This window comes from Carcharhinus amblyrhynchos, chromosome 6 (assembly GCF_965287045.1).
Source record: "Carcharhinus amblyrhynchos chromosome 6, sCarAmb.v2.hapA, whole genome shotgun sequence".
Lineage (NCBI taxonomy): Eukaryota > Metazoa > Chordata > Chondrichthyes > Carcharhiniformes > Carcharhinidae > Carcharhinus > Carcharhinus amblyrhynchos.
The window spans coordinates 109820984-109846179 of NC_137329.1; the positions used below are offsets into that span (position 1 = coordinate 109820984).

The window sequence follows — 25196 nt, forward strand, 5'->3', positions numbered from 1 at the left end:
ATCCCTCACTCCAGCCCATTCCGAGCAGCGGGCACCCAGCGCTCCCGACCAGCTTTGTTTTGCCGCCCCTATCACTCGGTTTAGATGATTATGGAATTTGCAAGTGAGAACTTTTCCATCGTTGGCCATCATTCGAAGGGAAACGAGTATTACATGGGCGCGGGAGCGACCCTGGAGCAAGTTATGGAGAGCATGGAGGGGGGATCCTTCTACAACAAGAACGCATCGAAACGCATCCAAACCTTTATCCACATGGAAAACAATGAGCACCAGGAACGGATTGGGAAAACATCCGTTCACGAAGACGGTGGGAACGGTAGGTAGCAGCCCATGTCGCCACCAACCAAGCTTATATGATAAAAGAGGGGAGGGTGGATTATGTTTGAAATTGCTGGAGTGTGACGACCAGGGGACTTTCACAGAAACTGCATTGCAGTGTTAATACAAGCCTTACTTGTGACTAATAGTAACTTAAAGATCACCAGAGCATTTAAATACAGATTCAACAAACTCCTTTTCTCGTTTCAGTCTGTTTTAGTCAGCAGGCTATCCACACAGCTGTCGTAACTTGTCTTAAATAATAATGCATTCCGAAAAGAAAATAATGTTCCTGTTTTCGTGAAGTGCTTACTGCCACCCGTTGCTAACTTGTGTACACTATCAGCCGAATCATAAATAACAAACAGGAAGAGATGTCTGTTGGGAAACAAGTTGCTGAGGGTGGAGGCGATATGTTACAATAACAAACCGTTTATCATTCATGTTTCAATAATCAATTGTACAGTCAATGGATTTTAGCAAAGCCCCAACGCCGCTGCACATTAAAGAATACAAAGAGCATTTGTATTTGCTTATGTTAGATTCCAGGTGGATTTTTCAATTTATTACATGTTGATTTCTTTCCGGGACTGGGGGAAGAAATTAATATTTATTTGTTAAATACAAATATTTAAAATCGCCAATCCCTCCATCAAAATGCGTTCTGCCCAATGCAGTATCTTCTGTTTCTTTCGGGGTTACCACTTCTCAATTCTTTTTTTTCGGAGGGGAGGGGATGTTATTAAGGGATGAAAGATCAGTGCAACCTTCAACCAGTCCTGAACAATTTCAGATCTGAACTTTGATGATGGTTTCACATCATGCTGAACTCTAGATAGTGTTTCAAGTTACATTTTGGGCAGATTCGGCGGCGGAGGTGGAGGTAAGGGGAACCTGTTTTGAGGCCCAGTCTAAAGTTTATTCATTAGTGTCACAAGTAGGCTTACTACAGTGAAGTTACTGTGCAAATCCCCCCGTCAAAAGAATATTCACACTCCTTTCACAGAAGGAGTATTTGCAAAGGTAAATCGCACTGATGTTGAAAGGAAGGAGATGGCCCAACTCTCTGCTTTCGGTTTTATTCAGCTACAAGACAGCGGGGTTGAGTTGCTTAACGGCATTCCAGTAATAAACCAGAAAACCCCACTTCAAATTCGACCGTGGCAATTTGTCAACCTGAGCTCGGGGTTTTAAACAGAAAAGTCTGACAGCAAAAATCCAGTAACAGTGGCAATGAACTTGTCTGATTGTAATGAAACCCCCTTCAATTGGTTCACTAATGCCCGATAGATTATCTGACCGGTATGTGACTCCAGCCTGAAGTCAATGTGACTGACTCTTAAGCGGCCTAGTAAGCCTCAGCAATGCATCAAACAACTGGCATGTTTGATGAAGAAACTTTCACCCACCAGCACCTTCCCTGAGTAACCGGGGACGGGTCAGAAATGTCCACTGATGCCCACATCCTGAGAGTTATTTGAAATAGTAAGTTCAGGAGGTACGGTGTTATTCCGAAAAGAAGTGTCTGCTAAGTCAGAAAGCAATCTGTTCTGTATTAGTTTCCATCCTTACAAATGTTCAAAATTTTCAAAGATAAACGCTTTAAAATACGATCACTCCATACTGATTGAATCCGATGTGGATTTTGGAAGAAATCCGGTCACTGTTTTATTTCAAACAAAAAAAAGGACAAGGTTAACATTTGATAGGAAATCTTTGACTTATGATGGCTCCCTTTAATTTTATTAATGCTGATATCACTGACCAATATCTCAACCCTACAACCTCTGCCTTTGAATCTTTTGGGATGGATTTGATCGGGAAGAATTCTATTTACTTGCATGAAGTTCACAATTCTGACCGACTTAATCACCATTCCCCCCTCCTCCTCTTTAAAAACAAACCCGCAAACCTCATAATAATGTACATTCTGCATTGTTGTGTTTCTTTTTTATGTACATGCAAAGTGAACTCAAATCATTGTGTTTAACCCGAGATTCTTTGTAATGAAATGCTTAGAACATCAGCCACCGGCGGTCCTGGATACAAGCACACGATAGGAAATTCAAGTTGCTTTGAAATGAGATTGGAAAAATTGCTTGTTTGACTTTAAAAATGCTATTTTGAAACGGGCTAAATAACACAAAGAGACGTGTTTGTCCTCCACGCGCCCCGCAGACCAAAATAACATGTTATAGCAAACATTTTGTGTGCCCACGCGGTCAGATGGTATAAATGCTTTGAAAAGGTTAATGGTAATTGATAAAAATGTGTCAAATAATAATCTGGTGGAGTTTAAGAGTCCAACCACAAGTGTGTGTGTGTTTTTTTGGCTAAATATAGTTAATTGATGTGTGTGTGTGGGGGGGGAGGGGGGTTTGCAAAATTGTGTTCTTAAATGGACAAATTCCGTTCTGTAAGACAAATGATTATTTAGCTGTTGCGCCTTTTGAGAAGGATTGGGGGTATCTAATTGTTTAAAATGTTAACTGTTTTAATCGTTCCATTCGGAAGGCAAATATGTGAAAATTGCAGTGGATTTTATTCCATTGTTTCCCCAGCCATCCGAGCCGGTCTGATATATAATAACCAAATGCTGTGTAAATCCTAGTTAACAGTAAGTCATTGGAATCTCAGCCTCCGGTCCTTACAGTAGGGAAACATTGAGCGGCTGTATGGTCATAAATTATTTATGATAAATACGTTGACAAAGAACAAAAAAAATAAATTTAATCGGCAAAATCTGTCACCAGTTTAGCCCCACATTTCATTTTAATTTTCTGATCGCACGCTCCCTTCTGGTGATGTATCCATTGGTGAAAGAGGAATTTGAAATAAGTATTTTGGGGCGGTTCAAAGATCAACAGGAACATCCAGAACTCTTCCCCTTTATAGATCAGTTGGGAAATATGAATAGACTTGGCCATATTCTTTTTGGATTTTGTGATGGATAATGAATGCTGATCTTATCAACAGCCCACGAACGAATTAGCAAAAATACGATTGGGAATGCCCTCTGAATTCACTTCCCCGATGATTAAGCTGCCAGGGAATTTCTGAGAGACAATGGGAGAACGAATTCTCTAAAATGACACGGAAAATTGCAAAAAGTTTGATGACCGTGCGATTTTAACCCTGAATTCGGATGTTAGACTAGCCCAATTAATCCCATCTGAACCCGTGTGGCAAATAACTCATTTGAAATATTCCGGTTTGTAATATTTTGAGTTTACAATAAATACACCCACTGCAAATTGCAAAGAATAAAACATCCGAACACAATTGAATGATGCTCTGTTTTAAATTCAACTTTATTTTAAAATTTACTTTTTTAAAAAATAATGGATACCAGCAGTTCCACATACAGATTTGGGACAATTTCTTGAAGTGGGAGAATGGGGAGACTTTCAAATAAAGTAGTGAATGTTGCGAGATTCGCAGCAACATGTAACTTTTTCCTAACGGCCTCTACAATGAGGCGAAACACTAGAATAGGCCAAAGTCTGATAAATTTACCTTCGGAGAATGTATGGTCACAACTTATCCACTGACTATAGCGCTATTGCACAGTCTACCTCTGCCATTCTGTGTTAACCGGCAGAAAATACTACACACCGACTGTCCCCAGAAATGGTTGCGATGTGCCCCTGATTAATATAGTAGTTAATTTTAATAACAGAGTAAAATAAAACAAGACACCGACAGAGAAGGTAACTAGCGAGTGTCTCTTAAAAAAGTCAATTTTCCTGTAACGGTATCCAGAGATAGCGGATTATGTTGTCACTATTGATCCGCCAACTCTAAAAGTTACAGTAAGCACGCAGTGATAATAAGGCTCTGATCCAATGAGATGTGACTTCTCCGTTTGAGAATCGTTCGATATCATTTTTTTTCCTATAACTCCCTGAATGAAGCTAGAAGCTGTCCCCGAACTCGTTGTGAGAGCTGTTCGTGGCTGGAATGTTATTCGATTGTTTACGAGGGAACACATGGATACTGGGGGCCGGTGTTTAAAAACAATAACGCGGGAGTTAATTAAACAATTTAGTGTTTCAAACGTGGCATTGACATGGCAAGAAGTTAGAGGATCTGTAATCAGAGAAGTGACTGCCAGAAATATGTCTGTTTACATACCGGCCAGTTCTGGTTATGTGCAAGTGAAGATTCATCAGTAACAATGCCAGTTTTAAACTGCCTCAGATAATTAAATTCAATGATATGCTGTATGTACTGATGTGCTTGTGAAAAATATTTCTATCAGTCAGATGATCGCATGATAACAAAATACAGAAACGAAAATAATTCACTCGGCAAAATGAGTTTGGTCTGCATTTGGAGAGTCATGATGTAGAACCTAGTGTTATGAGACTTCTTTCTGCGTTTGGAGAAACAGATTTCATAGATACATAGATTGATGATGGTTCAGATAATGCGAGTTGGGAAACAAAATGACAATTAAGGTATCATTCTCCTCTGCATCCTGGAAATTGAGTGGTATATATGAATGGGCCAATTGAAAGATTTAATCGAATCCTAAAATTAGCTCAGTAATGTAGCTGAATAGGAGATAAATTGAGTGACACAAGGTTGTAAAATGGACCTGATGAATGTAACAAGAATAATGATTACAGATCTTGGTCAATGCAGAAGGACAACATTTCTGAAAGTACAGTCATAGCCAATTTCATTCATCAGGTCCATTTCGCAACCTTGTGTCAGTAAATTTATTTCCTATTCAACTATATTACTGAGCTGATTTTAGGATTTGATTAAATCTTTCAATTGGCCTATTCATATATACCACTCAATTTCCAGGATGTAGAGGAGAATGTTACCATAATTATCATTTTGTTTCCCAACTCGTATTATCTGAATCTTCATTAATCCATTTATCTTTGAAGTCTGCTTCTCCAAATGGGCAATTTGCAAATTGTTATGAATTATCTTACTTACACATAAAGCTTACAATGACAAGAGCTATCCTTCAGTTTTTGTTGCCATTTAATAAATATCATTTACAATCTTACTATAATTGCCATGTCTACATATGAGGTAAAAAATTGCATCTTACCTTTCTCCTGAATATTTTGGGTTTTTTTGGCCACAGAACTGGCTTTTGAATCATTCAGACTTTGGCTATCTCTCCCAAGAATGTGTGAAGTCTAGAGATTTTAGGAATGGAGAGTTGGGGCCCAATTTTATGTCTGTGCCAAGTTTTGCAAGGGTTAACCTTGTGCTTAGTATCTAGCAAGTGAGGAAAGATGGAACTGACCATTCATCGAAACATGTGTCCAGTCAGAGTCCTGCATCCAAGGTTACATCGCTGGGAGCCTGCTGTAGCTTTCCCGTGATTTCTATCTCTCATTTTGTTCCTGATTCAGATAGCCTGTTTTGCAATCAGTTTTGAGTTCTTTTCACCTTTTTTCAATGCCTCACTGAGGCAATCTCCACACTTCTTTCATCAGTCTTCACTTCAAATATTTCCTTCACATCCCATAGAGGTGATTAACCACAAAATTTGTTCATAAAACCCATTCAGCTGATCAGAAAAGTTGTCCAATCAAAGAACAGTATAGCAGAGAGGAAGACCCATGTAATCTATGGAATTTGCATTGGCTTTTGCATCAATCCCCTTAGTCCCACATCCCCATTTTTTCCCCTAATCCTTGCACATTTTCTCTTTCTCCAGTTCCTCTTTCTAGGCGATTATTGAAACGGTGTCCTTTACTTTATCAAACAATGCTTTTCAAACCCACTGATTAAATACATTTTTCCATATGTTGCCTCTGGTTCCTTTGTCGAGCACTCTAAATCTGTGCCCTCTGGTTAGTGACCCATCGACTGTTGGCTAGAGTTTCCCTTGAATTACTCTGTTTAAACCACTGTACTTTTAAATACCTCTTTAATCTCTCCTTAGCCTGTTTCAGCTAGGATAAGTCCCATTTTGATTCCCAACTATCTATGTAGCTGTGATTTCTCATCCCTGGAACCATTCTTGTAAATCTTTCTGTACCTCTCCACATTTCTTGAAGTATGGTGCCCAAGCTTAGACTATGGTCTAGCTGTGGGCCAATCTTTTACATGAGGTTTGCATAATTTCTTGGCTTTTATTCCCTGTGCTGCAATTTATTAAATCTCCAATCCTGTAGAATTAATTCACAGTTTTATTAACCTGTCTAGCCACCTTCACAGATAATGCTCCCACTTCTCCCTATTCTCGCACCCCCTTTACAATCGTACTATTTGACTTGAATTATCTCTCATCACTCTTCCTATCAAAATGTCACATTTTCTGCATTGAATTTCTTCTGCCATATGCCCACCCATTCTGCCAACGTGTCTATGCCATCACAAAATCTATTGTTAAGTTGCTCACTGTTTACTATACTTCTAAGTTTTGTATCATTTGCAATGTTCTACATTTCTAAATGTCAGAGACATTACTAAATATCCAAAACAGCAAAGGCCCTAGAATTGAGGAATGTGTGCTCCTCCTGAGGGCCTTCAACCACCAGATTTATATACCAGGAGTTTAGTGCAGGCCAGTAGACCTTGCAAGATTTTCCGTCCCTTGCAGTCCTCCACACACACATTTGTATTTTTTTCGATACCATGGTGAATCTGTAATATCTATAAAAATCAACTCAATTAACTCTTTCTTTGGGGTGGCACAGTGGCACAGTGATTAGCACTGCTGTCTAACAGCTCCAGGGACCCGGGTTTGATTACCAGCTTGGGTCACTGTCTGTGCAAAGTCTGCATATTCTCCCTGTGTCTGTGTGGATTTCCTCAGGGTGCTCCGGTTTTGTCCCATAGTCCAAAGACGTGCAGGTTTGGTGCATTGGACATGCTAAATAGGGTGGCATGGTGACACAGTGGTGAGCACTGCTGTCTCACATGCCAGGGACTCAGGTTCAATCCCAGCCTCGAGTCATTGCCTGTATGGAGCTTGCACATTCTTCCCGTGTCTACATGTGTTTCCTCTGGGTGCTCCCGTTTCCTCCCACACTCCAAAGATGTGTGAGTATAAAATAGGACGGATGGCGTGGTTGCCATCCTTGATATTTGCCATGTGCAGTCTGCTCTGTGCATCTTTGCAACCCCAACACCTAGAATCCTACAGTGCGGAAGGAGGCCATTCAGCCCAACACGTTTGTACTGATCACAATCCCACCCATGCCCTACCCCCATAATCCCATGCATTTTACCCTAGTTAGTTCCCCTGACACCAAGGGGCAATTCAGCATGGCCAGTCCACCTAACCTGCACATCTTTGGACTGTGGGAGGAAACTGGAGCAAACCCACACAGACACTCGAATGTGCAGATTCTGCACAAGCAGTGACCCAAGCTGGGAATTGAACCTGGCGCCTGATGCTGTGAGACAGCAATGCTAACCATTGTGCCACCCTAGCACTCAAGATATCAGGTACTGATAAGTCAAATTTCTATATGTGAGGTAAAAAAATTGAGACTGACTACTAATGCAAGTATACTATGTTGGGGCTGAAAACATGAGTTTTGGGGTCAAAAAAATGGGGTCACTTTATATATCTCATATACCATGATTGCTGGTATTTGTTTATTCTTTAGCCAAATGCTTTTCTTTATCTTTCTTCTTATGCATATAATATGCTTTGCCCATTGAACATCTGAGTTCTGAACATCATTCTTCTGAAAATTATATTATTTGTTAATAACTTTCTTGAACCCGTGCTGGCAAATTTCACACACGGACTGCTTCCCGATTCAAATGTCTGATTATTTCCTTTGTCATCCAGTCGGTTATGCTGTTTCAAAGTCCATGGGCCAGGCTGTGTGTAGTGACCTCTCAAGGCCCATCGAAAACTACTGCAACATGAAGGTGTCCCCACCCAAAGGGCTGGAAGAGAAATCCATCATCGAACAAACTGTGGATAAGAGCGACTCTAATGTCTCCAGCACGAAGAAGCGGAGAAACAGGACAACGTTCACCAGTTTACAACTGGAGGAGCTGGAGAAGGTTTTCCAAAAAACTCACTATCCAGATGTGTATGCCAGGGAACAGCTGGCTCTACGGACAGAGCTCACTGAGGCCAGAGTACAGGTACGCAACTAGATTATTCAGTTTACTTCTCACTAAAAAATTCTATAAAATCATATTTTTTATGTATATTTGGTAATATTGTTGACCGCTGTAAGTTCATTTAAGTTATCGTTACAAAGAGCGTGCACTTAAAGTGAAAGGGGGAGAGTTCAAAGGAGATGTGAGGGGCAAATCTTTAACATAATGAGTGCTAAGTGTCTGGCACGTGCTGTCAGGGGTGATGGCAGAGGCAGATACGATGGGGTGTTTAAGGGGCTTTTAGATAAGCACATTAATATGCAAGGAATAGAGGGATATGGACCAAGGGCAGGCAGAAGAGGTTAATTTAATTTGGCATCATGTTCAGCACAACACTGTGGGCCAAAAGGCCTGTTCCTGTGCTGTACTGCTCTATGTTCAATGTTACACATACCAGAAAAGACTAGGGCTGGTGCATTCAACAGTAAGTTAATTTTTTAAGAAGTGTTACAAGTATTAATTACCAAATACCATTGCTGGGCTGAAAACTTAATTTTACAAGTGTAGCAGCTCATTCCTTCTGAGGTTAATTAGTATTGGAGATTTGAAAACAATCAATTCTACTTTGTCTGTTTGTCTTTTTCAATCTCTGTGAATCCATCAATCTTCCTTAAACTTAGTGCATGATTGGAATTTAACTTCTACCTCCAGTTTTATGTTTTCTGCTTTCAACTCAGTGTGGGTTAGTAAGTATTCTTCAATCTGACTGATTGGAGAGTTTCACTGTTCTGCACATTGCTCACAGATATTACAGATCCTTAGGTGTTGGATTAGAGGGTGTCTCACCGTAAAAAAAACAACAAAAGCTTCCTTTGCTGCTGACCACAAAAATATGCAGCCTCTGGAGTAAAGGCATCTAACATTAGTCAGACGGTCTCTGCACCTTCCGCTCTGAGGTAGTTTGCCCACAAATTTGATACAAGTGCAAGCTGATAAAGGTGCACCAAGGGTAATAAGGCATCTTGAGGCCTGAGTAAACAGAATAACCAAAGGATATTGTGCTGAACATGACACCATATTAAACTAATGTCTTCTGCCGGCTGTTGGACCATATCCCTCTATTTCTTGCATATTCATGTGCTCATCTAAAAGCCCCTTACTTAATAAGATTGAGAAATAACTGGCTAAAAAACTGAGAGGGAGGTGAATTAAAGGGGGTAAATAGAATCAGACTCAGAAAGAGAAATGGAGATTGATAGAGCGGTTGGATAAAGACTGGGAAAAGGGAGCAGTAAAGAAACAGAAATAAAGATTCTCATTTACATCACAGTCTTCATGACCACTGTTCATCTCAAAACACTTTACAGCCAATGTAATTTTTAAAGTTTATTGATTAGTGTCACAAGTAGGCTGACATTAACACTGCAATGAAGTGACAGTCCCCTCGTTACCGCACTCAGGCACATGTTTAGGTAAACTGAGGGAGAATTTTGCATGGCCAATGCACCTAACTAGCACATCTTTTGGACAGTGGGAGGAAACCGAAGCACCCAGAGGAACCCCACGCAGACGCAGGGGGAATACACAGACTCCGCACGGATGGTGACCCAAGCTGGGAATTGAATCCAGGTCCTCAGGGTTGTGAAGCAGCAGTGCTAACTATTGTGCCACCATGTCGCGTATGTTATTTAGGCCCATTAATGAATTTAGGACATGTAGAAGCCAATTTGTGAAGCAAACCACCACAAGCAGCAATGTGATAATGACTAGGTAGTCCATTTCTGTGATGCTGATTGAGGGCCAGGACACTGTGGATAACTTGTCTGCTCATCTTTAAAGTCGTGCCATGGTTTCTTTCACGTCCACAGGTTTAGCAGGCAGGGTGGAGCTTAAAATGTAAACTGAAAGTAACACCTCTGACAGCGCAAGGCTCCCTTAATACTGCACTGGAGTGCCAGCCTTGATTATTTGTGCTTAAGCCCCAGGGTGTGACCTGGCAGCTTATGACTCAGACATAAGACTGAGTCAAAATAAAAGCGAATTACTGCGGATGTTGGCATCTGAAACAAGAACAGAAAGTGCTGAAAAATCTCAACAGGTCTGACAGCATCTGTAGAGCCGATGTTTTGAAACATTGACCGCAATTCTCTCAAAAGCGCTGAATTGGTGGGAAAACTATTCTAGATCCCTTCAGTTCAACTTCTCACTTGAATCTCGAGGGGTGGCACAGTGGCACAGTGGTTAGCACTGCTGCTTGACCAGAGTCAGGGACCCAGGTTTGATTCCTGGCTTGGGTCACTGTCTATGTGGAATCTGCACATTCTCCCCGCTTCTGCGTGGCTTTCTTCTGGGTGCTCCTGCTTCCTCCCACATTCTGAAAGATGTGCTGGTTAGGTGCATTGACCCGAACAGGTGCTGTACTGTGACAACTAGGGGAATTTCACAGTAACCTCATTGCAGTGTTAATGTAAGCCTACTTGCGACTAATAAATGAACTTTACTTTTACTCCCCACTCTATGCACTGCAGAGGTTCCAATCATGAATTTCATTAAAAATGCAGGGGGGTGATGCCTATTCATGCCGGAGTCTGACAGTTCTGGAACTCTGTGCATGTGCAGTGGTCCCAATCCATCAGTCTCCCCGGCACCCCTACAGTGCAGCCTGTCCACAACAGCCTGATCGTGGACCCCACAACAATCCCCGGGCCAGCCCCTTCCCCCCCACCCCGGAGCACCCAGGTGTCCAGCCCACGCCACCTCCCCCCTTCACCCCAAGCAGTGGTGATCCCCCCCACCGTCCTCACCCCGGCAGACCTCCCCCACCCCGTTGATCCCTCCCGGGGTCAGACCCCCTCCCCCACCCTGGGAGGCAGGCCACTGCCAGCAGACCACCTCCCCCACCACCCCAATCACTGCCCTCCCTCCATCCCAGACCGATTACTGTGCAGAGTGTGGCAGCAGGACCTTCCACCCCCCCCCCACCGATCACTCCTAAGCCCTGCCCAAATTGGGCTCTTCCTTGGCACTGCCCGAAGGCCAGTGGGCTGTGCCAATGTGCCCCCTGGGCATGGGCACTTTGCCCTTTGGGCAGTGCCAGAGGGCATAGGCTGGCACTGCCAATGTGCCAATGTCCCTGCTGCCTGACCCCAATTGCCCCCACTCCATTCTGGCGAGGTTTCCTGCTAGTTCCCCGAATGTGGGGAGCTACTTTAAACCCCGCCAGAATGAAGCACTACTGGTGGGGTGGGAGATTCAATCGGAATTGGTAAGTTCTCGAAAATAAAATTTGAAATACATTTAAAACATATTAAAAAAAGATTCAAATGACTTTCCTGACTTCCCACTGGTTTCGAGCATGTTCTGACCGGTGACTGTTCTCCAGCTCTGAAAGACATGCGTGCATTCCTGACGCATGCGCAAATCCCAGAACAAGGCCAGTGATGCACATCTCCCACCCCGACCTGCTTGAAGAGTTATGGGTCAGGATGGGAGAATTGCGACCATTGGCTCTTTTGTGTCTCCACAGATGCCGTCAGACCTGCTGCGATTTTCCAGCATTTTCAGTATAAGTTTATGCCAATTGAACCATGGTTAAAATTTAAAATCTGATGTTTTTAAAATTCCCTTGAAATATTCAAAATGTGGAAGAATGAGATTCTGCAAATTTCTCACTGATTTTCGGCGCCAGAGAAGTTGAATTTAAAATCATTGAGGTTAAAAGAGCACTGACATGACGAATGATTAGCCCTAAATATCTGTGACGTGCTTAATTTTTAGCGACTGCACAAACAAAACAACTCGAATGTATGTCAATGGTGAGATTGGCAGTGAAATGCCACCTTTGAAAAATGAATGACAGATCAATGCAACTTGGATAGCAGCTTCTGGATGTTAGTATTGACCTCAGATCTGCCCCTCAACTGAAGGCACCACTTATGCTATAATAGTGGCAAGGGCCATTAGTCTCAACATTATTTTGACAATTCCATTGGGATTAAAAAAAGCAAAAGTCAAACAAAAAAAAGTGCTTTGAACTATCGCTACAACTGGTTACTGTGCATTTTTTCAGAATGCTATCTCATTAGCATCACCCTGGCAATGAGAAGAATTTTTTTACCAATATCTCGTAGTTAACAAGTAAAACCTACCTCCATGTGTGAGTAGCAATACAAATAAATCTTGTTCCCATTGGTATGTCAACATGTGCCTTCAAATGATTTCTGGCTTTAAAACACGATGCCTTTATTTGTTTTAATTCAAAATCTCCTCCGAGATCTCGCAAATAAACTATATCGTGGTTAACCAAGAAATTTTTATCTCTACTTCTGAAATTGGTTGAGTGTTTGTTATCACTTGGGTATGTTCGGAAATCCTCCCGAGATTTTTAAATGTAAAATTATGGTATTTGGTTATCAAAATCACACACAGCAAGTACTGGTAATTGATAGGTCTTTTCATAGGGAGTCATCTGATGCAGCATTACTTTCCCCAGCCATAACTCATTCAAGATTTGGTCACTGTGACTTATTATACTGTACTCCTGGGCATACGTTTTACTGTAGTAGTTGTTTACTGCTGTCAACATAGTACACATGGTGTAATAACCTTAGGGTAAGTAATTACTACAAGGGCTGAAATGTAATAACTGATATCGCACAGGCTTGCCAATTTCAGATTTGGAAGCAGCAATTTTCATTTTTCGGGATAATCTTCACCAGTTTCCTGACATTCTACCTTTCTTTAGGTACTAGCTAAATCATCAACAGAACACCACACGCAATGACACACAGGCAGTGCAACTTCAATTCTCATAGTCAAGCTGGTTGAAACCCTCGCTAACTTCTTTTGTACCTAGTTCAGGCAAAATCTATAATATTTCCCTATTACGTATCCTAAGCGAGATGATGGATAACATGATGGGGGCAGAGGGTGGGGGGTGGAATCATAATAGAATTCACGCATCTTAGTCTAAATGGGATCAACTGGTGAAGGGTGGCACAGGGGTTAACATTGCTGCCTCATAGTGTCAGGGACCCAGGTTTGATTCCCAAATTGGGTCACTATCTGTGCAGAGTCTGCATGTCCTCTCTATGTCTACACAGTTTTCCTCCGGGTGCTTTGGTTCCCTTCCACAGTCCGAGAGGTGTGCTGGTTAGGTGGATTGGCCATGCTAAATTCTCCCTTAGTGTACCCAAACAGGCACCGGACTGTGGTGACTGGGGGATTTTCACAGTAATTTCATTGTAGTACAAGCTTACTTTTGACGCCTATCAATAAATTTAAGTGGTGAACTTTGGTTCCTGTAATAATTCTAATTAAAACCACAGTTTAAATCTCTGAATTGCTCAATGAATGGACCGCGGTTGTAATTTGTTGTGTGCTGTTAAAATGACCACAAGAAAAGAATGCAGTTTTGCACATCTTCCCATCATATAGAAGAATGTGAATACATAACTCTCCTTTTGTTCTGCAATGAATGGAAACCCGTGTCAACATTGTGAGGAGCATGTTTCAATAAACAGCTCAATGAAAGATGGGATTATTAAAATAACGGCTGAATTTCTGTTTGTTGCAAACTGTCACACAGCCTCAGTGTTCCATGGACTTGAAGGTATCACCCGAACGGTGTTCTTTTTGCCAAATGAGCTCCTTAAGAAATTGCAGCTTTTCAAGACATGTCAAATTCCATTTATTATCAGCCTAAAGTGGCTTCTAAAAAGAGAAAAGACTTTCTTATACACAGCACCTTTCAAGGAGTGTCGGGCGGGCACTTTACAGCCAACCAACCCCTTTTGAAGTGTAATGCAGGAAATGGGATAGCCCATTTGCACTCAGCAAGATCCCACAAACAGCAAGGTGATAATAACTGATAATATTAATATTGATTAAGGGGTAATTATTGGCCAGGACTCCAGGAATACACCCCTTGCTTTTCTTCCAAAAACTGCTATGAGAGCTTTTATATCTACTTGAGAAGACAGAAAGACAGATAAAAAGGGCAATTCTCCTATCTCGCTGCACTAGCTTTTTAGCGAAGCAGGCTGGGAGATTCCAGCGATGGCCCATGCATGGATCCACATTGGACAGGTCTGGCAGATGAAGTACAATGTTGGTAAATGCGAGGCCATTCATTTTGGTAGGAATAACAGCAAAATGGACTATTATTTAAATGATAAAAAAAGGCAGCATTCTGCTGTGCAGAGGGATCTGGGTATCCTTGTGTAAAAATCACAAGGAGTTGGTTTGCAGGTGTAGCAGGTCATTAAGAAGGCAAATAGAATTTTGTCCTTCATTGCTAGAGGGATGGAGTTTAAAAAACAGCGAGATTATGTTGCAGCTGTATAAGGTGCTGGTGAGACCACACCTGAAGCATTGTGTTTTGGTCTCCTTACTTGCGAAAGCATACACTGGCACTGGAGGGGGTGCAGAGGAGATTCACTAGGTTGATTCCAGAGTTGAGAGGATTGGCTTATGAGGAGAAACAGAGCAGACTTGGGGCTATACTCATTGGAATTCAGAAAAATGAGGGGGGATCTTATGGAAATATATAAGATTATGAAGGGAATAGATAAGATAGAAGTTGTTTCCACTGGCAGGTGAGACGAGAGCTCGGGAACATGGCCTCAAAATAAGGGGAAGCAGATTTAGGACTGAGTTGAGGAAGAATTTCTTCACACAAAGGGTTGTGAATCTGTGGAATTCCCTGCCCAGTGAAGCAGTTGAGGCTATTTCTTTGAATGCTTCTAAGGCAAGGATAGATAAATTTTTGAACAAGAAAGGAATTAAAGGTTTGATGAGCGGGCGGGTAAGTGGAGCTGAGTTCACAAAAAGATCAGCCATGATCTTATTGAATGGTGGAGAAGGCTCGAGGAGCTAGATGGCCTAAACCTGGTCCTAGTTCTTATGTTCTTATGTCTCAGCCCACTAGCGTCTCCCAGGGCTATATTTCCAGTGGCGGCATATGTGCAGCGGAAATTGGCAGGGAAGTGTATAAATTATGGTAATGTTTTGTATATTTGTACATTTTAAATGTGATTTGCAGGCCCAGAGGCCCCACTAGAGTGGTGGGGGGGGGTAGTCCTGGGTGGTAGGGGTTGCTCCCTCTGCATTGGCATCTTGGCTGTGCCAGCCTGTGCCCCCAGTATTGCCTGAGGAAAAGTGCCAATGCCCAGGGGAACCTTGGCAATGCCAATGGGGTGGGGCTTGGGGGCAGGGCCTGATGAGGGCGGAGCCTGGTGGGGCAATCAGTGTGGGTGGGAGGTCCCACTGCCAACTCTGCAAAGGGATTGATGGCAAAGGGAGGGAGTCCAACAATCGGGACTGGCCATTGGGGTGGGGGGGGGTGTGTCAGCCTGCTGGGGCTTTTGGGACTGCGGGGTGTGTTAGGGGTGCGGGGGTGCGGGTTGGGACTGCTAGTAGGGTGGGGGTGGTGGAAATTGGAGGGGGGTGGGCGGGAGATCGGGGCTGCGGGATGGGGTGGGGGCTGGGCCGGACATGGTCGGGAGGACTGTGGGAGTGTAGAAGACTGGCTTTGTGGGGGCTGTGGGGCTGGCCAGCGATCGAGCTGGCTAGCGATCAGGAGGCTGGCAGTATGGAGCCACCGGGCATGTGCCGATCTCAGTGCTGACGGAGTGCACAGAGTGCGGGAGATTCATTTTGACCCTCCCATTGAGATTAGGTGCATTGAGGCAAAAAGATGCCAGAGTGTGGCGCCTAAGGGAATTTCACAGTAACTTCATTGCAGTGTTAATGTAAGCCTTACTTGCGACTAATAAATAAATTTTAAACTTAAAAAAAAGCATGATTTAGTCCAGTTTTCACACAAATTGGGCACACAATCTATTTGGGGAGATTTCCAGCCAAAATTTCCTCGCCTTTTGAGGTAAAAGTAAAATGCCAACTTGCATATCGGCATGGTAACAGAAACCCACTGCTGCCTCCCCACTCCCTTATTTATTGGACAGAGATTTCCAAGGTATGTGTTTCCATCAAGTTGCTGCAATGTATGTATATAATATATGTTGGGGTTTGGGGTGTGTACTGCCCCTTTAAGAGTGCGAGTCTGGGTATTAGTTCCTGTCAGTGTGAGACCTGGCTGAGCTGTCTCACTGTGGAACAGTGGCACACCCACAATTAAAAGCTCCCTGTATTCAAGTTACCGAGTCTACCTCTCTACGTGGTTCTTTATGGACCAAACATCGAAGGTGCATACATAATAGCTGTCTTCTTTAAAAATCAAGGGTCAACTGGAAAAGCCCAGTAAAATAATCAATGACTCTATTTTCCTCGATTTGAGCAGCAAGGTCGTGAATATTTGTGAAACTTTGTTACATTATGTCAGCGGGACAGGATGTGGTAAAGTGTGTGATCTCCCCAACAACAGAAAAGATGTGAAGGAGATAATTGGTGCTTTTAACATGACATGCTGAGGACAGAATGCCAGGAGTTTCACAACAGCCGCAGCACTGATTTTGCTTCCCATTTCTCCCAAAACCTGTTTCTAATTATCTTCCAAACTCTATGTCTTGACAGCGCCATGCACTATTATCAGATCCTTCCCAGGAGTGGTTGGACAATCTCATCAATAATTGACTTCCAATTACTTTCCAAGTTTCAGGGTTTGGTGATTTATTAGAACCAAAGGCCTTGCCTGTTTCATTATTGGGTCACACAAACTGATAGTCATCTAGCCTATTACGTTAAATATTTGAAACAAAAATCTATAGGCCTTTTTTTAGTTTGAGTTTTAAAAGTCTTTTTCATTGTTTCTCATTTTATTTTGCTATTTTCTAACTTACCTCTGACACTTACTGTCAGAATAAGCAAGATAAGCAGAATCAAAAGTCTTTATGTTTCAAGAATTGGGGCATGAGGATGCAGTTGTAAATTCTTGCTTAACGTGAGAACTGGTGTTGATCTCTGGTGACCATAAACATCGCTTTCATGCTGGTGCTAGCTCAGCGTGGATTATGGGGAAATGGTGCACTTGACATCTTGCAGTGCAACAGGGGGGTTGCTCTATGTTCAAGTCCGACTTCAGGACTTGAGGGCAATAGAAGTTCTGCATACAATGCAATCAAGCAGGTTGGTCATCAGTCACTCAATATACCTGATGATAAGTTGGTTAGCTCAGTTGGCTGGACAGCTGGTTAGTTGATGCACGAGCAATGCCAACAGCCCAAGTTCAATTCCCATTCAGGCTGAGGTTGTTCATGAAGGTCCTCTTTGTCCCTTCCCAGTGGTCTGGTGATCCTCAGGTTAAATCATCAACAGTTGGCATCTGGGACTCTGGTAATTTTACCTTTATGCCTAATGAATACATATCACTACAATACACCACCACTGCAGTGTTTTGCCAAGTATAATCATGAATGAATCCATTGGAAGTACATGGTCCCTAATGTCCTCATAATGTTTGGCACCCAGATGAAAAAGGATGCCTGTGAATAATCATCATTTACCTTTATGGCAGACCAGGATTGTAGTCCTTTATTCATGGGTCCTCAAACTCATTAATAGCCTGACAGAGATGATTTAACGGGGTAAACATGTTGCTTTGACTTGTCTTCCAAATCCAATCTAAACAAGTATTGATGCATTAATGTGCATGTATTTAATATAGCATTCATATAGCATATTTCACATTGCATTTATACAGCACTTGGTAGGGGTGGCACGTTGGTTAGCGCTGCTGCTTCACTGTGCCAGGGATTGGGTTCATTACTGGCTTGGGCCATAGAAATGTTCAAAATAGAAGCAGGGGCAGGCCAATCAGCCCTTCAAGCCTGCTACACCATTCATTTTGATCATAGCTGACCACCAATATCCTGATCCTCCCCGCCCCCCCCCGCCACTTTCCCCCAGATCCCTTGATCCCTTTAGCCCAGAGAGCTGTATGTAATTCCTTCTTGAAATCACACAATGTTTTGGCCTCAACTACTTTTTCTGCTTGTGAATTCCATCCAAATCACTTGATCTCCTTGTCGATCAAGAATGTACTTGATTTTCGAAAGTCTGCCAATTTGTTGTTGTCCATTTGACACAACTGGCCAGGGTGAATTTTTATCCCATTGCATCCATAAAGCAAAAATTTTCAAACCGATGTCCGTGCAGTCGTGTGAGTTTGTATTTACTCATTAGCAAATGTTTGCTCTTAAAATATACCAGCAAAAGTATGTTGGCAAGTCTTTCTAAAGTTAAAGCAGCAAACACTGGGATCTTGTTAATATTTGAAGGGATTCCTTGGGGCTGCTCCAATATCTTCAAGGAATCCCCCACATAAGAAAGTTTAAAAATATCCACGGCTAAAGGTTTCAGAGGATTTTCCTCTGAATTCGTACCAAATGAAGGAGCTCCATTGCTGCCGACCTGTATAGCCCAATGTCGATTAGCAGCCTAATTTGTGGCAAATTAGAACAAAGGCCTTTTATTTCTTTGCAGGTTTGGTTTCAAAATAGGAGAGCAAAATGGAGAAAGAGGGAACGCTATGGACAGCTACAACAGGCTCGAAACCACTTTGCAACCTCCTATGATGTCTCCCTGTTACCCCGAACAGAGACGTATTCACAGGTAGGTCAAAAATGGCACAGAGGGCAGTGCTATGTTGCAAATTGACAGGTAGTCTACCCACATTTTAAAAAAATCACAAACAGGTCCTTTCAATGGGCTTAATGATGTTTAAAATTTTAAAAAAAGTTTGCTTTTGGTGCATATATTTACCTGATATGGTAACTCAAGTTCCCTTTGGAACCATGAAATACAAATATAGGAACACCACTCCGTTTTGCTGAACTTCAATGCTTTTTGGATCTGTTTCATGGAAACAGATAATATCTGACAAGTGTTCCTTATGGTGGTGGTATAATTCCAATCTGCACTGAAATTATGTCTATATATATGTGTATGAATCAAACTGAACACAGTCACAACATTAATGCAACTGAGACTTTGATCTTTGAATAGCAAATTTATTTTGACTTTGGATCTACAAATTGCAAATTGGAGGAGACTTAAGTCCTCAGCTGATAACTTCAAAATGTTCAAGATAAAGAAGGCTCTTGTTCTCTCTGTTCTGTGATGTATTTCATCCTGAAGAACATCATTTTGCATTGCCTACAGGGCAAGAATACATCTGTATCTGCATGATGTGTGCACAATCATCGTTTCTTGAACTCCCACAAACTTTTATGGGAATTTATGTCTATTTAATTCCGTCAAAAATGCCCCACAATTGAACCCCAAGCTTCTAAAAGTAAGGACATTTTCTGATTAAGAGCTTATTCTGCTTTTGTCTCAGTTTCCCTCTTTCTTCCTCAGATTTTTTTCTGCATTTTCCCATTCTCTTTCTCCTTGTTCGAGCTCAGACAATGACAAACTGAGTGGTCTCCTTCTATTCTTCGATCGTCCTCCTCACCACCCATTTCTCTCTTTTCCTTTTGCCTTGTCACATTTCCTGGAATGCTGTATTCTCAGATTTTTAGGATGTCTGAAGAGCTGGGCTCAAGTTCCTAGTCAGAGTGGATGGGCAGGAAATCTAATGTGGTCATTAAATCCATCACAAAAGTATTCTTAAAAAAATCAGTTAATTAATCAAAAAGTAATATATGATATGTTGTTTGTACGGCATGGTGGCACAATGGTTAGCACTGCTGCCTCACAGTGTGGAGATGCCGGTGTTGGACTGGGGGAAGCACAGTAAGAAGTCTCACAACACCAAATTAAAGTCCAACGGGTTTATTTGGTAGCACAAGCCACTAGCTCTTGGAGCACTGCCCCTTCATCAGGTGAGTGGGATTTCAGTTCACAAACAGGGCACATAAAGACACAAACTCAGTTTACAAAATAATGGCTGGAATGTGAGTCTTTACAGGTAATCAAGTCTTAAGGGTACAGACAATGTGAGTGGAGAGAGGGTTAAGCACAGATTTAAGAGACAAGCGTTTAATCCAGCCAGGATAATTAGTGAGATTTTGCAAGCCCAGGCAAGTCATGGAGGTTACAGATAGTGTGACATGAACCCAAGATCCCTGTTGAGGCTGTCCTCATGTGTGCGGAACTTGCTATCAGTCTCTGCCCAGCGACTCTGCGTTGTCATGTGTCGTGAAGGCTGTCTTGGAGAACGCTTACCCGAAGATCAGAGACTGAATGCCCGTAACAGCTGAAGTGTTCCCCAACAGGAAGTGAACACTCTTGTCTGGTGATTGTCAAACGGTGTTCATTCATCCATGGTCGTAGCGTCTGCATGGTCTCCCCAATGTACCTGCCTCAAGACATCCTTTCCTGCAGTGTATCAGGTAGACAATGTTGGCCGAGTTGCAAGAATATGCACCTGGTAGATGGTATTCTCACGTGAAATGATGGCACCCGTGTCAATGATCCGGCACGTCTTGCAGAGGTTGCTGTGGCAGGGTTGTGTGGTGTTGTGGTCACTGTTCTCCTGAAGGCTGAGTAGTTTGCTGTGGACAATGGTCTGTTTGAGATTGTGCGGTTGTTTGAAGGCAAGAAGCGGGGGTGTGTGGGAATAGCATTGGCGAGATGTTCGTCTTCATCAATGACATGTTGAGGGCTCCAGAAAAGATGTCATAGCTCCTCCACTGCGGGGAAGTACTGGACGATGAAGGGTACTCTGTCCGCGATGTTCCATGTTTGTCTTCTGAGGAAGCTGGCGCGGTTCTTTACTATGGCGCGTTGGAACTGTCGATTGATGAATCGAGCGCCATATCCTGTTCTTATGAGGGCACCTTTCAATGTCTGGAGGTGTCTGCTATGATCTTCCTCATCTGAGCAGATCCTATGTATACGGAGGCCTCACGGTGCCAGGGACCCGGGTTTGACCGGCCTTGGGTGTCTGTCTGTGGAGTTTGTGCATGCTCCCCGTGTGTGTGTGTGTGGGTTTCCTTCCATAGTCCAGATTAGGTGCAGGTTAGGAGGATTGGCCAGGCTAAATTGCCCCTTAGTGTCCAAAGATGTGCAGCTTAGGAGGATTGGCCTTGTTAAGATACCAGTTAGTGTGTGTGCGTGCTTTGCGATGAAGAATGTTCTGACAGTTCCTGCAGCAAAGTTGGTGCCAAACGATGTGCTTTGCAGTCCTTATTACTCCAGCAGCAAGGCTGACAGGGGGTTTTCTCTTGCTTGGAAAACCCTCTAGGCATGGCCATTGGCATGTACCCATTGTTTCTTGAGAGACAGGGAGACCAATAACAATGTTCAGACAAATGACAAAAAATGAGTTTTGTATTCTCCTTAGCTTTTGTGATATTTTCTCTCTAGTGTAACTGCACTTGATATATTTTCTTTCTTTCCTATTAATAGGAAGTGTGAATCTTTGTCTTCGTGTTTGTCTCTGTGTTCTATTTCTCCTTCTTTTCTCTGTAAATTTTTGAAACAATGTATTTTTACCTTTGCCTCTGTCACCTTGTTTTGCAGTATCTATAATATTTGTCCGCATCCTTCCGGTGTCTTTCTCTCTCTCACAGTTTCTGTTCTCTCTGACGCTACTGCCCTCTGTGAACAATAACTGTTTCTCTTTAACTACTCAGCTTCTAACGTGTTCTTGAAAAGTTTTCAAAATCTGGAATTAAAAAGATGCAATAAACAAAAGCTCCATGTTGTGAACAACCCGAGTGGTTCACTTCACTCATACCCTTTAGTGAATCAAACCTGTTGTCCTTGCCCACTTGGATCCAATATTAATGTGTTTAACTTTTAACAGCCCTCCACACTAGCTGAGCAGTCAGGGCAATGAGCTGTTGAGGAGGCGATAGCCTATTGGCATTATTGCTAGGCTATCAATCCAGAAACTCAGCTAATGTTCTGGGATCCCAAGTTTGAATCTCGCCATTGCAGGTAGTGGAATTTGAATTCAATAAAAAAAAATCTGGAATCAAGAATCTACTGATGATTGTAAAACCGTTGTTGATTGTTGGGAAAACCCATCTGGTTCACTAACGTCCTTTAGGGAAGGTAATCTGCCTTACTCTGACAAAAGGCCATCTAGACTTGAAGCGTCAGCTCTTTTCTCTCCTTACAGATGCTGCCAGATCTGCTGAGATTTTCCAGCATTTTCTCTTTTGGTTTCAGATTCCAGCATCCTCAGTAACTCGTTTTTATCTGCCTTCCTTACCCGTGATTCCAGAGCCACAGCAACGTGGTTGACTCTTAACTGCTCTCGGGCAACTAGCGATGGACAATAAAACTGGCCAGCCAGTGACATTCATGTCCCACGAATTAATAAAAATTAAACACCAGCAATTGCCAGTGACACCCGCATTCCAAGAATGATTGATTTAAAGATTCAATATTGAAGTGGAAACCTGTAGTATCTAAAACAAAAATCTTTGTTTCCTGTGGCGATCAGTTTTTCCTTTTTGAATTACAGGCCTTTCAGCCTCATTGTTAATTCCATTCAAACTGCCTGGCTGTGGTAGACTGGGGGAGGTAGCTGCACCCACCCCTCCACCCCCTTTGAGTTCAGGTACCCCTTCTGCGCTGAAATGAAATCGGCACCTACTTAAATAATGTAAATTCCCTGACCCCGGGATTCTGGATGGGCCCAGCAAGAAACCAGCTACGTAGAAAAATAGAAGCAGGAGAAGGCCATTCAGCCCTTCGAGCCTGCCCCACTATTCATTTGAGCATGGCTGATCATCAAAATCAGTCTCCTGATCCCTTCCCCTTCACATCACTTGATCCCTGTAGCCCCAAGAACTATATATAATTTCTCCTCAAAATCACACAATGCTTGATTTGATTTGATTTGATTTATTATTGTCACATGCATTAACATACAGTGAAAAATATTGTTTCTTGCGCACTATATGGACAAAACATACCGCTCATAGAGAAGGAAACGAGAAAGTGCAGAATGTGGTGTTGCAGTCAAAGCTGGGATGTAGAGAAAGATTGACTTAATGCAAGGTAAGTCCATTCAAAAGTCTGATGGCAGCAGGGAAGAAGCTGTTCTTGAGTTTGTTGGTATGTGACCTCAGACTTTTGTATCTTTTTTCCAATGGAAGATGGTGGAAGAAGGAATGTCTAGGGTGCGTGGAGTCCTTAATTTTGCTGGCTGCTTTGCTGAGGTAACGGGAAGTGTGGACAGAGACAATGGACGGGAGGCTGGTTTGCGTGATGGATTGGGCTTCATTCGCTACCTTTTGTAGTTCTTACTGTCTTAGGCAGAGCGGACCAAGCTGGGAAACAACCAGAAAGAATGCTTTCTGTGGTGCAACTGTAAAAGTTTGTGAGAATCGTAGCTGATATGCCAAATTTCCTTCATCTTCTGAAAAAGTAGAGGCGTTGGTGGGCTTTCTTAACTGTAGTGTCACCATGAGGGGACCAGGACAGGTTGTTTGTGATCTGGACAGCTAAAAACTTGAAGCGCTCGACCCTTTCTACTTCGACCCAGTTGGTATAGACAGGGGCACGTACTTCCTGAAGTCAATGATATTCTCCTTCATTTTGCTGACATTGAGGGAGAGATTATTGTTGCCGCACCAGTTCACTAGATTCTCCAACTCACTCCTGTACTCTGTCTCGTCATTGATTGAGATCTGAACCACTACGGTGTTGTTTTAAGCAAACTTGAAAATCGAATTGGAGGGGAATTTGGCCACACAGTCATAAGTGTATAAGGAGTATAGTCAGTTTGTTGGGGCAAGCACAGATTCTGCTGGCACAGTCATTTCCCAGGGATTCAGGCCCTTTAATTCAAAGAAAACTTTGTAAAACATCCGTAGCCCTTGTAGCCCTTTGGTTAACTTCCCCTTCTGAAAAATGGTCCATTATCCCAAGCCAGTTCCAATCGGATGAAAATATTCGTTTACACATTTCAAGTGTTAAAGACATTTCCTTTTGGATCCCTTTAGTTACCTGGGAATGTAAATACAAACTCCACATATGAACAATTAGGACATTTAAAGGCAAGAATCAAGTTTTAAATTCTGATCCGTTGCAACAAGGAGTTGACTATGTTCTATAAGTTATTTATAGAAGTTAATAAGAGCGTGAGATTTCAAACATTTTTTTTCTTACAAAGTTTTATCTGGGAAAAGAGAACAGGAATTTTCTGTGCTTAACTTTGCCCTCAAGGGATAAGATGAAAGGACTTGTATTGTAAAATGTGAAATAATAATGCTGAAGGAACAAAATGGTTGTGAAGTTTCACTGGGCATCTGAGCAGCTGCTCGGTCTGAATAGAAAATGGATACATTCATGTTCGCGTCTGTTTTTGTCTTTCTCCAGCTGCAAAACAATTTGTGGGCAGGGAATAGCTCCACCGGCTCCGCAGTCTCGTCGTGCGTGCTACCCCGTGAATCGTCCCCCTGTATGTCACCTTACCCTCACACTCACAGAAATGGCAGCGCCTACATGGGCATATCGAACCACCAAAGCCAGTTCAATCAAGTTGCTCTGAACAACCTCTTCAATGACTCTGTACTTTCTGGCTCCTCTGATGGACATGCCTTCGAGCCGAGGCCAGAGTGCGAACGCAGATCGTCAAGTATTGCTGTGCTTCGGATGAAAGCCAAGGAACACACTGCCAACATCTCGTGGGCGATGTAACGGGAGTTTAGTCAAAGCAGAAGACAAATCATTAATGAACATATCCAGGGCAACCCTGCTCCTGGAAAACACTAACAAGCTGCTACGTCTTAAACAAGGAAGTAGGATCAGCCGAGAGCAATGCACAGGTTATTTTCTTCGAAGCACCCTTGATGCTGATAGAGAAGGTTGTATCAGAGGCTGAACTGACTGAACAAAAGATTGTGTGTGGGTGTTTAAAGACTGGTGTACACGTTCAATCGCAGAATTTTACAATGCAACAGGATACCATTTGG

At 42.6% G+C, this 25196-nt stretch overlaps 1 protein-coding gene across 1 annotated transcript; it reads left to right on the top strand.

Moving 5' to 3' along the window:
* The first annotated feature begins 84 nt into the window (after positions 1-84).
* alx1 (ALX homeobox 1) lies at positions 85-25196 on the top strand. Its single transcript, XM_080191739.1, has 4 exons — positions 85-316; positions 8099-8403; positions 18802-18930; positions 24601-25196. Exons 1-4 carry the CDS (start codon positions 85-87, stop codon positions 24919-24921), a joined length of 987 nt encoding a protein of 328 aa, XP_080047865.1. The 3' UTR covers positions 24922-25196.